Genomic DNA, 16,464 nt, shown 5'->3' on the forward strand with positions numbered 1-16,464 from the left:
TTTTGGTATTAGGATAATAATAATACTGGTTTTATAAAATGAATTGGAAAATGGTCCCTTCTCTCTCTCTCTTTTTTTTTTTTTTTCTGTAAGAGTCTGTGTAGAATTAGTATAATTTCTTCCTTAAATGTTCAGTAGAATTCACCAGTGAAGCCACCAGGGCCTAAAGTTTTCTTTGTAAGATGTTTAATGGATTTGATTTTTAAACCTGATTCCTTTTAATTTTCTCTACTAAAAAGTGAGTACCTTCTTTTAGTTAGCCAATTGATAATGAGTTTCTTAGAGTAGGGTTCTTGATTCCAGATATTAGGAGGCAAGAATTAATGTGAATTTAGAACTGTATTTCTGGGGAAGTGGGTTGAGGTGAATGGTCGGGTAGTCACAGAATTTTACAGTCATTGATCTTGTCTAATATATATTGAAAAACTTTTTTTTTTATTCTCCATGCACCCTCTTGCCTCCCCACCCCCCATCACCAAAATGCAGTGGAAGTAGAAGATAGGCTGAGAAAGTATGTTAGAGACTTTCTTTCGCTTCTAATAGCATTGGCTTGTATCTCTCTCTTTCAAAAATGTTTAGATTTGCTTCATGTCCTAATAAAGTCTTTATTAGACTCCCTACTTAACAAAAACACCCTTCCTTTAATAGAAATCTTCAAATATGTACAGAAATGAGTAACATAAGGAAACTGTAGACACATCTCCCAGATTCAGCTATTGTCAGTATAATGGCCACTTTATTTTTAGTCTCTCAAAGCCAGGCTGCCACTAGATTATTTTGAAGCAAATAGCAGATTGTATGAATATTTTGTGTCTCTAAAAGATTAAAGATGTTAAAAAAACGTAGTACATATCACACTGGAAAAATAATTTCTTAATAGCAAATATTCTGAGTTCATATTTTCCTGTTTCAAATTTTTTATGTTTGCTTTGCTTAAACACTGCATTTGGTTGATAAGCCTCTTAAGTCTTTCTTCTGTAGGTCCTCTTCCCTCTTCTCCCCTCTTTGCTTTGCAATTTATTTGTTCAGCTTTGTTTGTTCATGGAATTTTCCACGTTCTAGAGTTTTCTGACTACATCTCTGGTTGTAGTGAATGTGTCTCCTATATTTTTTCCCTGTAGTTAGATATAGAGCAGCGATTTTCAACCTTTTCATCTTATGGCACACATAAACTAATTACTGCAATTCTGCAGCACACTAAAAAAATATTTTTTGCCAATCTGACAAAAAAAATAGGCACACTTTTGGTTGATTTACAAAAAAAAAAAAAAAAAGTAATAATTACCTACCCTTTTTGCTCCAAAGTGACTTTTGAAATAATTAGGTGCCCATAATTGTATATAAGGCAGCGATTTACAACTGGTGTGCTGCAGGAAATTGTAAAACATGCAATACCTTACTATGACCTCTTTTCTCTTATATTGTCAAATAAAAGATGACAACAGCCAACAATAATAGCCATTGGTGTGAATGAATCAAAATTATACCCTTTTTTTTGGTCAGATCAGGAAAAAATATATTTTTGGTGTGCTTGCACATATCTTGTAATTAGTTTATGTGTGCCATGAGATGAAAAAATGTGAAAATCGCTGATCTGTCCCATCAGTTTTTCACCTAGTAATCTTCGAAATCATGGTGCATTGCTGCCTTTTTGTAGTCCCCATTTCTACCTGGATTCTATTTATGTAGGACTTTAGACACTATTTAATTGGTTCCCGGTTAAACAGTCTAAGTCAGACAAATCTTTAGTTCCTGTGTGTGTTATTTCTAATTGGGAATTTGATATAGGAAATCTGTTTCATTCTGTATCATACTTGAACTTGAAAATACGTGAATATTGGACAATCTTTTAAGAACATTTATTAGGAATATAAACTAGATGTCCAATATAAACGTATTATCTAGTAATGATTATATACATAACTCTCATACGTTATTTTAATAAAGACCTTAGAATTATATCCAGAGTTACTATCTAGTTAATATTTTTCTTGTTGATGCTCTAAAACTGTGAATAACAAATGCTAGGGAAGAATTTTTCTTCAATGATTTCTTGCTTTCTTACTTTGAAAGTGCTTTGTTGGTGAACTATTTTGAGTGAACTTCTAACATCAAGTTTGCTTTGAAATTCTGCATTGCTCTCTTTCTTGGCTTTGCTAATGCATTCACTTTCTGAGAAATTCTCTTTTGTTGACAGTGATCTCAAAGAGCAAGTTCTTCTCTTCCAGGTAACAGTGCATTTGTGATGGCACTTAATACTTTCCACCGAATTTCAGAGCCAGTCAGTTATCCTCCCACACTTCTCAAATAATATTTTCAGCTAAAAACTTACTCCTTTACTAGTTCACCTGTCCAGTTTTTAAGCATTTTGAAGACTGCAGATTGTGCCTTTATAAGAAAATGGCCTCTTTGATTCAGTTTTATGGATTTGCTGATATGCATTCTATCAAGTTGTCCCACATCGTTAGTCAGTCTGTCACATTTAACAAGATTACTGGTAATTGTACTGACCTAGAGGTCTATGCTTCCTTCAGTTATATTTCCTTGTCCTTCACAATTGTGCTTTGTTGAACATGATAGTTTGAACGTGGAAGATAATTTGTATTCTTTTATTCCTCACTTCTGTAGACTTTAAAGTGCCATGCTTTATTTCTAGAGTGACAATATTTTCACTTAAAAATTTTTGACATTATGGTGATTTACTTTTTTTGAGATTATAGTGAAAGCAAAAAGTTCCAAAATTTAAGAAAATTTACCCAAAAAAAGGAGAGCAGAGTGCATATATTTGTGCTAAGCACAACTCCAGGTTTTTAACTGGATGATTAGCATCAGCTGATTGCCAACAATCCTTGGTTTTGAGTTGGTCATAGTGTTTATAGTTAGAAATTTGAATTTTGATCCTTATTGTGGGAATCCTAATTATAATAAAGGTTACAAAAGCAGGGTAGAGTATTGAAAGTAAAGCAATTTCAGTTTGAGGCTTTGCCAGTTTATGCTTAGAGTGGTAGCAATGGGGCTTTAACTAGTTTTGCTGTTTGTCATCTGTGTTTACAGCCTGTCTCTGCTTTTTACTCCCATTCAGTTGAGAGAGACACATTGTTCAGAAAAGTTCTTCTGCAAGAGTTACTTTCTTCAGGTGTGCTGGGTGAACAAGGAAGAGTTTATGTAGCTGTTTTTGGGAGCTATGTACTTTTAAAGGTGGTGGCTGTGGTATTTGGTGAAAAAGAACACCGGAGGTAGCTGAAACTAAGTTATAACCGCACCCCACTGTCCATTTTTCTTGTGTCTTCCACTAAACATTAATCCTGTGCACCATTGGGTTACTCTTATTAAATTAGGCACTCGTTAGCTTTATCATAGTCTCATTTTTGGGAGACGTCTGAGGACCTTAACATAGCCCTTTAAAGTTTCAGAATGAAAAGTGTTTACATTTCATACATATTTTAATCTTTGTAACTTGGAGTAATTTTCAGGCAATACCTACAAGGAAAATTGGATTGTGAATTATTAGGCAAAATTGATCCTCCCACCCCCAACTAGTTTCTGTGTGCATACAGTAACAAAAGTTGTTTATAGAATAATATAGTGCTCAGCAACATCTACTGTTCACAGTTAGCTGTTAAAGGCTTAATTGAGATAGAGGCCATACTTAGTATTGCGGCTTATCTGTATACTAGAGGCCCAATGCATGAAATTCGTGCAAGGGGCTTGGCCCTCACAGTCCTGGCTTCGTTCGGAAGGTCGTCCGGCTGTCCGGTCTAATTAGCATATTACGCTTTTATTATTACATAGTGGGAAATCTTACTGGTATTCTTGGTCTTATTATAGAAGGAATGGGAAATCCAACCTCTACCTGACCATCACTTGTCAATATTTTCGGATGGTTACAAGGTGTGTGTGTGTGGTGGGGTGGGGTGGTATGGGAAGTTAATTGAAATTTTGCTTTAGTTGTGATCCTTTAGAAAAAGTTTGTAATGCAGGAATTCAAGTAATGTTTTTCTTTTTTTAAATTCTAGGTGAGGATTATGAAGATGAGAACCTAGTAAACTCTGATGAGGTTATGAAGAAACCATGTCCAGTACAGATTGTTCTTGCTCATGAAGATGACCATAACTTTGAGCTTGATGAAGAAGCTTTGGAGCAAATATTGCTACAGGAGCACATTCGTGATCTTAACATAGTGGTAGTATCCGTGGCAGGAGCTTTTCGTAAAGGGAAATCATTTCTACTGGACTTCATGCTTAGATATATGTATAACAAGGTGAATAGTGTCTTTTAAATTGAACCCAATTAAAAACAACAAACTCTACCTATCAACCAATTTTATTTAAAAGCTAATAGACAAAAACTAGTAAGAGCTGTATTTTTAATTTTACAAAAATCAGTTCTTAATAAGACTTCTCAGTTATGACAGTAATATATGATTGAGCCTTGATTGCTCTTCATCTCTATAATTCCTTTTTGCTTATAGTACATATTGATGCATAAAATCAAGCATCTGTGTTCCAGGCATTGCAGCTCTAATCCAAGATGCCTGAATATACTCCAAAGTCTCTGAAGTACTTCTCATCTCTCCCTTTTTGTTATTTCCTCGTACCTTCCCCTTGAACACCTTTCTAGTGGGTGAGGTAAGCTGATGGAGACTTCTGTAGAAGTACATCTATGCTCCTCAAGTCACCTTCAGTGACTGTTACTTTTTGGATGTTGAGTCCCTTATAGTGTCTTCCATGTTCTCTTAGATTCATCTCTTGCCTTTGTTCATAAAAGTATCTTATAGTTTTTAGTTCCTTGAGTGTGTCATATTTTTCTCAAATGTCGCTGTGCCCTTGGCCAATCTTCACAGGAGGCCTTCCCTGATGTCTAAGACTAAGTTATGTCCTCCTCCCAATGCTCAAGGCACAGGTCATGTGTTTTATTGATACTATTTTTTTTATACCATTTTATTACTAGAGGCCTGGTGCACGGGGGTGGGAGGGGGGGGTCCCCTCAGCCCAGCCTGCACCCTCTCCAATCCAGGACCACTGGCTCCTAACTGCTCACCTGGTTGCTTGGCTGATCGCCCCTAACTGCCCACCCTGCTGGCCTGGTCACCCCCAACTGCTCCCCCCCCCCCCCCCGCTGGCCTTTATTGGGGGCATTTGATATTTAGAAGCCACATGAAGATGCTAGAAATAACACTTTGACAGAATTATGTAATTGTCTAAATCAGAGGTCGCCAACCGATGATCTGCGGACTACTGGTGGTCCGTGAGGTCTGAAAGGTTGGCGACTGCTGGTCTAAATATTGGTCAAGGTGCTCACCTTTATGAGTTCTATATAAATCTGTAACTGGGTATGCATCTGCTTTTCAGGAAATTCTTTTTATAGGGGTCTCTTCAGGAATATTCAAGTATGCCTGAGTATCAGAATGTTGTTCATATTAAAGAATACTATTATATTGGAAATTGAGAAAGATGGTATTTTAAAGTTTTTCCACTTAAACTTGTTTTTTTTCCCCTGAGTTTCACATCTGAAATAGAGGAATGTATAAATAGTGGCATATCCTTTTAAAAGTACACTGTACATTTAAAGATGATAAAGAATTTCTGTATTTTGAGGTTCCAACCGCTTAAGTTAGTTTGAGTGTATTGTCTCTATCTGTGTCTGAGCTGTTCACTGCAAATGTATTTGATTTCAAGTAGGTCACAGACAGTAAAATGTTAGAAGGAGAAGTAAGCTTAGATCACTTGTCTGGCAATGACAGATAAGTTTCACCTCAGGTGCTATTTGTGATTCCATCTCTGATCAATTAGTAAGGGCTGTTCAGAGGAGGAATAGCAGCCCACACATGTATTTGCAGTCTCTAGCTAATAGGATTCCTACCCCCTCTCCTGGGGAAGACACTGCAGTCATAGAAAGTTATGAGGGCCTGAGTGCTGTTACATACCTAATTAGTAGCTTCTAAGTTGAAATATTTTTATTTTTATTCAAAAGGTTTCCGTGTAGAATTCCTGATATAAGTAATCTCTCTTAATTGAAAATTGTATTAAACAGTGTCTGATTTTTAGGATGACATGCTTGTACTGATTTAATGGTGGGTTATAGTTTTCCTAGGAGATGAAAGGAGGAGCAATAACAATGGAATGGTTTTCGATTTATTTCATTAACCTATATGCCTGCAAAGGTGGCGTGCTAGCTAAAGAAGGTAGGAAGTGATATAATATATGGTCTTTTTTTTTTTTTTAATAAGTTTGTTTTTAGTTTTTTTTTTATTGATTTCAGAGGGAGGAAGGGAGAGGGAGAGAGAGAGAGAAACATCAATGATGAGAAGAGAATCATCAGTCGGCTGCCTCCTGCACACCCCACACTGGGGATTGAGCCTGCAACCTGGGCATGTGTCCTATCTAGGAATGGAACTGTGACTGGTTCATGAGTTGATGCTCAACCACTTAGCCACACTGGCTGGGTAATATGTGGTCTTTTGTGACTGCCGTCTTTCACTCAGTGTTATTTATTTATTTATTTAGAGAGGGAGGAAGGAAGAGATACACACACATGCCTTAACCAGGGATCGAACCTGCAACCTAGATATGTGCCCTGATCAAGAATTGAACCAACGATATAGACGACACTCCAACCAACCGAGCCACACTGGTCAGGGCACTTTAAAGGTTCATTTATGTTGTAACATTATTGGTACTTCATTCCTTTTTAGGATAGTAATATTCTATTGTATAAATATAACAGATTTTATTTATCTACTAGAGGCCCAGTGCATGAATTCATGCATGGGTGTGGTCTGTCCGGCCCAGCCCCAATCGGGGAGTATTGGGGTCGGGCCTGTCAGGAGGAGGAGATGGTGGGAGGTTGGCCGGTCAGCCCGCCCTGATTGGGGCCTGATCAGGGCTGGGCCAGCTGGGGTAAGGGGCCGAAGGCAATTGTCTGGTGGGCCCCGCCCTCGATTAGGGTGTGGAGGGGTGGTTGGGGGTGGGGCCGGCCATGGGTGTTGGGCCAGCGGGCCCTGCCGCTGATTGGTGTGGAGGGGGGGCAATCAGGGGCTGGCCGTGGGGAGGGGGGCTGGCTGGAGGGAAGGGCCATGGGACAATTGTGGTGGGGGCCCATTGGGGGGGGGGCTGGCTGGGGGGAGGAGCTGAAGGGGGTTGGCCAGCCAGTTCCACCCCCTATTGGGTTAGGGGGGCAATCAGGGGAGGGGCTGGCCAGCGGGGAGGGGCTTCGGGCCAATCGGGGTGGGGCTGGGTGTGGGGAAGGGCTGCGGGCAGATTGGGGTGGGGCTGGCTGGGGGGGGCAGGGAAAGGGTCACAGGAAGTTGGCTGGCTGGCTGGTTCGCTGGCTGCAGTGGACGTCATAGCAATTAGTCATTCCGATCCTTATGGGGTTCCGTTCGCTGGCTTTTTATATATATAGTTAATAGACATTTGGGTTTCCATCTTTAGGCTGAAATAATGCTATAATTGTATTAGCATAGTTTAACATATATTCACTAATTATACATAATACTTTTAGATACCTATATATAAAAATGGTGTGAGGTAAGGGTTCAGTTTCATTTTTTTGTATGTGTCTATCCAGTTGTCCCAGTACCATTTGTTGGGAAGACTATTCTTTCCCCATTGAATGGTCTTGGCAACCTTGTTGAAAATTAGCTGGTTATAGACATGTGAATTTATTTCTGGGCTCTCAATTCTGTTTCAGTGACCTATTTTTCTATTCTTATACTAGTACCAGACTGTCTTGATTACTGTTGCTTTGTAGTAAGTTTTCAAATCAGGAATTGAGAGTTCTCTTATTTTGTTCTTCCTTTTCAAGATTGTCTATTCTAGGTCTCTTGCAATTTTATATGAATTTTAGATTTGGCTTGCAGATTTCTATGGGAGATTAAATGGGATTCTGTTGATTGGTTTGAGACTGAAAGTTTGAGTATTGCTCTCTTAATATTAAGTGTTCCAATCCATGAACATGGGATGTTTTCCCATTTATTTAGCTCTTCTTTAATTTCTCTCAAAAATGTTTTGTAATTTGCAGAGTAAATTTTATCAGTTTTTAAATTTATTTATTTTTGGATGTTATTAAAGGAAGTTTTCTTAATTTCATTTTCAGATTGTTCATTACAAGTTTATAGAAATACAATTGATTTCTGTACATTGATCTTATATCTTGCAACTTTGCTCAACTCATTTATTAGTTCTAATAGTTTTTTAGTGGATTCTTTAGAGTCTTCTGTATATAAGATCATTTCATCTGTACATAGAGATAGTTTTACTTTTTCTTTTCCAATCTGAATATCTTTTATCTATCTTTCTTGGCTAATTTTCCTGGCTAGAACCTCCAGCACAATGTTGAGAACAAGTGATAAGAGCGGACATCCTAATGAAAGCATCTAGGTTCTCAACACTATGTATGGTGTTAGCTGTAGATTTTTTTGTAAATTTAAAAAAGTCACGGTCAGGGTGTTGCTCTCTGTTCCTAGTCTGCTGGGGGTTTTTTGTTTTGTTCGTTTTAAATCATGAATGGATATTGGGTTTTGTCAAATGCTTTCTTTTGCATCTATTGATATGATCACGTGATTTTTCTTTATCCGGTTGATGTGATGGATTATAATTTTTTTAATATTGAGTCAGTCTTACATCCCTGAATAAATCTGACTTAGTTGTGGTATACAGTATAATTCTTTTTATACATTGTTAGATTCAATTTGCTAATATTTTACTGAGTATTTTTGTATCTGTGTTCATGAGATATATTGATCTTTAGTTTTTCTTACTTGTAATGTCAGCCAATTTTGGTATTAAGATAATGCTGGCCTCATAGAATGAGTTAGGAAGTGTTTCCTCTGCTTCTATTTCCTGGAAGAGTTTACAGAGAAATGGTGTTATTTCTTCTTCAGATGTTTAGTAGAATTCACCAGTGAAATTGGGTTTTAGTTCATTATTTTTTTAGCAAGCTATTATTCATTAAATTTCTTTAGTAGATATAGGCCTATTCAGATAATCCTATTTTTGGATATGTAGTTTGGTAGTTTGTTTCTTTCAAAGAATTGGTCCATTCTAACTAAGCTATCAAAATTGTGGGCATATAATTGTTCTTACTATTACTTTATTATCTTTTTGATGTCCATGAATTAATAATTTAAACTCCTCTTTGATTTCTGATATTATTAACTTGTCTTTTCTCTCTCTCAAAGTTCATTGATCTTTTCAAAGGAACATATTTTGGTTTCATTGATTTTTTTTTTTTTTTCCTATTGATAGTCTGTTTTTTTCTTTTCAGTTTTATTGGTTTCTGCTCTACCTGTATTCTGCTTGCTTAGGTTATATTGCTTTTCTAATTTCTAAGGTGGACATTAGATGGTTAGTTTTAGTTCTATCTTCCTTTTTAATGTGTGCACCCAATGCTATAAATTCTCCTCTAAGCACTGCTTTTGCTGCATTTCACACATTCTCATTAGTTGTATTTTTGTTTTCTTTTAGTTCAAATATTTAAAAAATTTCTATTGACTCCTATGTTATTTCACAGTGTGTTGTTTAGATGCCAATTATTTTGGGGTTTTCAGCCCTAATATTATTGATTTCTAGTTTAATTCCATTGTAGTCTGAGAGCATACTTTGTATAATATATTCCTTTTAATTTGTTTTTAGCCCCAGAATGTGGTCTATTTGGGTGAATGTTCTGTGTGAGTCTGAGGGGAATGTGCATTCTGTTGTTGGATGAAATGTTCTGTAATTCCAGTTAGATTCACTTGATTGCTGTTGCTGTTCCGTTCAACTATATCCTTACTGATTTTTTGTCTGCTGCATTTGTCAGTTACTGATTGAGGGGTGTTGGTTCAGTATTGCCTCACATATTTTGATGCTTTGTTGTGAAGTACATACACTTTAAGGATTGTTAAGTTTTCTTAGAGAATTGACTCCTTTATTACATGTAATACTACTCTTTATGCTGATAATTTCCTTGTTCTGAAGTCATCTCTATCTAAAATTAGTACAGCTACTCTAGCTTTTGTTTGATTAGTGGTTGCATGATATAGCTTCCTTAATTTTCTTACTTTGAACCTACCTGTGTCTTTATATTTAAATTGTGTGTGTCTTTTGTAGACAACGAATAGTTGGGTCTTTTTTATCCACAGTGACAGTTTCTGTTTTTTAATTGCTTTATTTTAGATCATGCATATCTAAAATGATTATTGATATAGTTGGATTAATATATCTTATGTTTGCAACTGTTTTATTTGTTAAACTTGTTCTTTTTTTTTAAATGTGCCCTTACCAGGAATCGAACCATGACCTTCTGGTTCATAGGTCAACGCTCAACCACTGAGCCATGCCGGCTAGGCAATTCTCTTTTGTTTTTGCTGTAACATTTTTAAGCAAATGGCAGATATAGCCTTTCACCATAAATACATGCATGTTTAACAGAAAAGGATTCTATTAATGTTATTATTTATAACATAACCATAATACTATTACCATAGCAAAGAATCAACTTTGTTCTGATTTAATACCATCTAATATAATATCCACTCTAGGTTCAGATTTCCTTTAGGATTTGAAAGACTTTTACAGTTGGATTGTTTGAATCAGGTTCCAAACAAGTCTTGTGGTTATTTTTAAAGTCGATATTTTTTTAAAGAGAACATTAAGGTAGTGCGAAAACATTTTAGTGTAAGTTATTCTAAGAGAGATATACTGTTTTTGACAGTCATTCTGTCTGGAACTTAGTTTTGTTTATCTGTATAAGAAATGTCAAAATAGATGGTAGCTATTTTTTATGATTATTAAACACTAGTGGCCCGGTGCACAGATTTGTGCACTGGTAGGCTCTCTCAGCCTGGCCTGTGGGGATCAGGCCAAAACCAGCTCTCTGACATCCCCCGAGGAGACCCTTATTGAGAGAGGGTGCAGGCCAGGCCAAGGGAACCCACTGGTGCATGATCAGGGCAGGGGAAGGACCGAGGGAGGGCTCCAGGGCGTGTCCGGCCTGTCTCGCCCAGTCCCGATCGGCCGGACCCCAGCAGCAAGCTAACCTACCGGTTGGAGCATCTGCCCCCTGGTGGTCAGTGCATGTCATAGCGACTGGTTGAACAGTTGGACACTTAGCATATTAGGCTTTTATTATATAGGATAAGAAAGCTTTCCAAAATGGGGAAAAGTGGTGTGACTCCACTTTTCTAGAAGCATAGATAGTGAAAATGTGAGCAGATTTGAAAGGGTTTAGGTGTGAAAGAGACCACATCTGATGGACCACCTCAGATGAGATTTGGGACTGCTTGTGTAATATTCCAGTGTATTTTAATCTCACTGGATTTACCTTCCTCATCTGTAAAATAAAGAGTGGGTGATTTTATATTTCTTTCTAGTTCTTAATTTTTTGTTTTATTTTACATTTATGCTTGACTTTTACAGGATCCTCAAAGTTGGATTGGTGGAAACAATGAACCATTGACTGGCTTTACATGGCGAGGTGGCTGTGAAAGAGAAACAACAGGCATACAAGTCTGGAATGAAGTGTTTGTGATTGACAGACCTGATGGAACAAAAGTAAAATATTATTTATACTTACTGTGTTTTTTCTCCCGTATTCTTTCTTGAGCTATTTTCTGTTATTAAAGGTTAAAACAACACAGAACTATCAATGTCTGATAACTTTAACTTACAATGTTGGGCAAAAATAGGTCTACAGCTGTTCATATGAAAGGTAATTCAAGAATTAATAAATAATAATAAAAGAATAAACTCTGTTTTATGTATTCTCAACTGCAAACCTACTTTTGCCCTGCCCTATATATGGATTATTATGTCAAAATCTGTGAGATAGTTAACTTAAGAGTACTTTTCTTGTCCTAATTTCTGATTTTAGCATTTATCATTTTATATTTGACTAGAGGCCCGTTGCACAGATTCATGCATGGGGGGGGGGTAAAGGTGGGGGGAAGGGGGTCCCTCCGCTTGGCCTGTGCCCTCTTGCAATCTGGGACTCCTTGGGGGATGTAGCAGTGCGCCAAGTGGCAGGCGGCTAGGGTGGAGCCTGAGCTGGGGTCAGGCACCACTGCTTGCATTCATTCCGGCCCGCTGTGCCTGCTGCTGCCACTTGGTAGCACTGCTGCAGAGTTGGGAGAGGCTCCTGCTGCCGCAGCTGTGTTGGCCAGCCATGAGCCCAGCTTCTCCTTGTGGGAGAGCAGTGATCACCAGGGGGCAGCTCCTGCGCTGAGCGTCTGCCTTCTGGTGGTCAGTGCCTGTCATAGTGACTGGTTGGCCGGTTGTTCCAGTCGTTAGGTCGGAAAGGTTGCTTAGGCTTTTATATATATAGATTTTTTAATTCACTATTGGTGAATATTTTACTTAGTATTTTAAACTTTTAAATTTCTAGGTGGCTGTGCTGCTAATGGATACTCAGGGTGCCTTCGATAGTCAGTCAACAATCAAAGACTGTGCAACAGTGTTTGCTCTGAGCACTATGACTAGCTCAGTCCAGGTGAGATACAAGGTGCTGTGGTATGATTGGTTCAGATCAGCCTACACCTTTCTTTTTCCTCAAAATGCCTTTTGATCAGAGAAAAAAGGGTTAAAGTTAGAGCTATTTACATTTCATGCTTGCTGTTCTGGCTCACAGTATAAAATTTCATACTTTGAGTGCTTGCCAAGAAAGTAATAAACCAATAGCCAATTCCTTTGATTTTTTTTCTTCGTAGTATCTAATGCCTTTTTTTTTTTAAAGGAAAAGTTATTGCATGTTATCCTTAGTTGGATTCAGTCATATGGCTGCCAGATATGTACTCCTGACATAAGAAATGTTTCTTCTCAGTGGTAGGTTATAAGTGATGCTGTCACAGTCTTGGAATTTTTGTTTTGCTTTCCAGTAATATCTGGAACATATGACCAGTCTGGAAGTTCCTATTTCCATACTTCCTCAGTTTGAAGTATCTAGCTGTGTGAGTGGAAAGAAGTTTTGTATATTATGAGATAAAAGAGGAGTACTTTTCAGCCTGGCTTCTGTTTATTATAGGGCTTGGGCTATCTGTCACTGTCAACTTGGGGATCCTCAGTCTCCTTTGTCTATTTTGTTCAACCTCTTTTCCTCTAATCTTGCAAGGTGGCAGAACTGCTAATCCCTTTAGGAAAGCAGAAGCCACAGCTTTGTGTTTATATTATCACAGTATAGCCCTTCAGATTAGCTGGCATTGTGGCTTGCCTTAAAATACAATGTGGAGTGGAGTTCTCGGACCTAAAACTTGTACCATGGTTTTCTCTTGTTTGTTTATTCAGTTTTATGGTAGTAGAAGGCCTGGTTTTGGACAATCATTTATGGTCACTCATACACTTTTTTATCTATGAAATGAGTATTGTACCCATGTTGCCTATCTCACATGTGGTGGGTATGTGCAGTCAGATATGAGATCTAAATGAGATAATGCATAAGAAAGTGCTTTGTAAACTATTAATAACCAAGAAGATTAAAGTTATTTTTTTATTATGGCTTTCCTCCTGGTCTTTGAGGCTAGATTTCTCACCTTCTTTATATAAGCTGTCTGGCTGATAGATCAATGACAAATTGATCCTCTTTTCATCTATTCTTTCAACAAATAATTATTCAGCCTCTATTAAGTGCAACACAGTATGTTAAGTACTAATGGTCTAAATGAACAAATCCTCTCATTGCTGTTTGCAACCTGGCTGAGACAATGAAAGGATCTCGACCTCTTATCTAAAAGTTAAGGCCCCTGTGGTAAAAATAGGTTGGTCATGCTTTTGGTTTTAAGTTTGTTTATTATTTATTCTCTTGGTTTTAAGTTTAAATCTAGAGTTTAATCACCTCAGTCATTAGTTACTTTTTTAAGTACCCTGTTTGGAGTTAGTCAGCTGAGAATATTATTTTAATTTTGCTGACCTATATTGGCTGTTTATATTCTTGACTTCCAAGTGATTCAGCTAGATTATCACTCATTTGCTGTTAGAACAAATTGTTCTATCTTTGGAGCAACCCTATTTTCTTAGACAACATTATTTCTTAGCAGAGTGACATCTGTGGACATCCATTTTTCTCCTGTGGTGGCCTAGGTCACCTTATAAAGACCTGGGCCAGAAGGACTGGACCTAGTGAATCTTTTCTCCAATTTTCCTTCCTTGAGAGTACTTAGACCTTCCATTATCAGCTCTGGTCTATGGAAAACTTTCTAAAAATTTCAGAAAGGGCAAGAGTGCCACCTACTGCTATTTTTTTTTTTTTTTCAGTTAGCACAGGTTGGTGAAATTTTCATGTTAAATTATTTAGTCTGATGAGTTTACTTATGTAGAAAGAGAGCCATATTAGAATCGATGGTAGTTGGGACACCCACCGAGTAACTATCAGCTATATACTATGATTGTACTGGTATCAGGGAGGAATTTATCTTTGTAGAACTATGCCCCTCACATTCATTGGCTTAGAAAAAATAATTTTGGAAACAATATTTACTTTAAAAAAAAAAACTTTCATAACATTTTAAAGTAACTTTGAGAAGAAAAATAGAAACTTACAACTTAATATACCTTTTTAAAAGTCTGCCACTTTTTAGGCCCCATATGCATGTATTCATGATTTTTACAGTTTACTACCACTGTTTTCCTCTGAATGTTTTATCCTGACTATTAGGAAAAAAGAGAATATCCTTTTCATGTGCCACAGATTAAGATAGTGAGTGGCTAAGTGATTCATTTGTATTGAGGTATAAAATAGCCTTTATTTCCACAAGTAAAGCTATACACAGCTGGGTATTCAAAATCACCAGTAAAAACAATTTTGTTTTAACAGGTATATAATTTGTCTCAGAATATTCAAGAAGATGATCTTCAGCACTTGCAAGTACGTAAGACTTAATGTATGTCCAAGTATTGAAAATTTAATTCCTACTTTATTGTGACTTTACCCCTAAAAGCCTATAACATTGTAAGAAGATTGACTACTGCATGGTTTTAAACTGATGTACGACTTCTTATTCATTAAACTTTTTATTAATTAAATTTTAATATATACACACCCACTATGTTAGAAAATTAAATGCTTGGCTTTCAAATGATATCTGACATCTAAAGGTCTGATGTAAAACAGTTTTACAGATGTCTTCTTTCAATCTCTTTGGAGACATTATTTTAAATAACTTGATTTAATAGTTATTTACAGAGTATGGCAGACTTGCAATGGAAGAAATCTACCAGAAACCATTTCAGGTAAATAAATATTTTATCATTTTTTAAAAAAGTTACCTAGGGACCGCTATCAAGTCATCTCATTTGTAACTGAAAACATGAGGTCATTACAACAAACTTATTTTTAGCAATAGATTCAGCAGAATTGATATTAATTTATGGTAATGTTATCACCAACTTACCAATAGTAGGCTAATCAAATACTTCTAGGAAATAGAAAAAATGACTATAGATTCTTAATTAGATATTATTTAATTCTAAGACTTAAGAGAGTCACTTAAATTTCTTTTAACATGATAAACTACTACAAAATAGCATAGTTTTCTTTGGTGTGGTGTATTGCAAGTTGAGGTTAATCCTGTTCTTTATTTTGGTTTCATAGAGAATTATTTATATTTCTCCCCCCTTCTGCTCTTTTATGCCCATGTTTTTTAAATGATAGGTACAGAATATTGTCAGAAATTAATCTGGGTGAAGTTATTTTAGAAGTATTTGCTTGCTTCTGTGGAGCCCTTTCATGACAGAGATTAATTAAAAACAATTCTGCCTCAGTCTTGTCTTGCTCAAGTGATCACTTTTATGAAATATTTGGGCAGATTATAGCTTCATTTTGTGTATATGGATGAAATACACTCTATTGGGCCTGTTTCCTTTTTTTCTGAGTTGGGATATTTTTACCACCAAGGGGATATTTGCCAGTGTCTGGAGACATTTTTGGTTGTCACATTTTGGGTGGGGAGTTAATTTTTAAATATCTGCCTTATTGCTTGTGGTGGCTCTTTAAACATAGTGAAGTTCTCAAATGGAGGCAATTGCTTGGTGGTATATGATCTGGGAGTGTTAGTTTAGGTAGGCCCTTGATACAACTATGAGCAGTATTAACCATTTAATACCACAAATTTTTATAAGGATTGTTTAGGTAGGCCCTTGATACAACTATGAGCAGTATTAACCATTTAATACCACAAATTTTTATAAGGATTGTTTATAAGGATTGCCTTATTTGGCTTCAGTTGTTGAAGTAGTGGTTTTTTTGTAAAATTTTGTAAAATAAATGATTTCTTTTTCCCCCCTGTGTATAGACATTAATGTTTTTGATTCGAGATTGGAGTTACCCTTATGAACATTCATATGGTTTGGAAGGTGGAAAACAATTCCTTGAAAAGAGATTGCAGGTAAGCCCCACTTCTTAGGAGAGTGTAAGTGCCAAGCCAGGTGAAGGAGTGGGCTTCCTGGACCACTGCTTAGACTACCAATCTCTAGGTATCCTTGGAATAAATTGAGT

At 36.8% G+C, this 16,464-nt stretch overlaps 1 protein-coding gene across 6 annotated transcripts in view; it reads left to right on the plus strand.

Moving 5' to 3' along the window:
• ATL2 (atlastin GTPase 2) overlaps nt 1-16,464 on the plus strand; it is a 45,281-nt gene that overhangs the window by 17,656 nt on the left and 11,161 nt on the right. For 4 of the 6 annotated variants that reach the window (XR_013961536.1, XM_080686383.1, XM_080686381.1 and 1 more), the window contains exons 2-7: nt 4,017-4,261; nt 11,400-11,534; nt 12,364-12,468; nt 14,785-14,835; nt 15,144-15,200; nt 16,262-16,354. Coding sequence is in view for 5 of the 6 variants with exons in the window: in XM_080686383.1 (XP_080542509.1) it covers nt 4,017-4,261; nt 11,400-11,534; nt 12,364-12,468; nt 14,785-14,835; nt 15,144-15,200; nt 16,262-16,354 (686 nt within the window). In the remaining variant the exon portion in view is untranslated. The remainder of the gene's footprint in view (nt 1-4,016; nt 4,262-11,399; nt 11,535-12,363; nt 12,469-14,784; nt 14,836-15,143; nt 15,201-16,261; nt 16,355-16,464) is intronic. The other 2 variants (XM_080686385.1, XM_080686384.1) reach the window with 1 other exon arrangement.

Source organism: Plecotus auritus (assembly GCF_963455305.1).
Source record: "Plecotus auritus genome assembly, chromosome: 8".
Classification (NCBI taxonomy): domain Eukaryota; kingdom Metazoa; phylum Chordata; class Mammalia; order Chiroptera; family Vespertilionidae; genus Plecotus; species Plecotus auritus.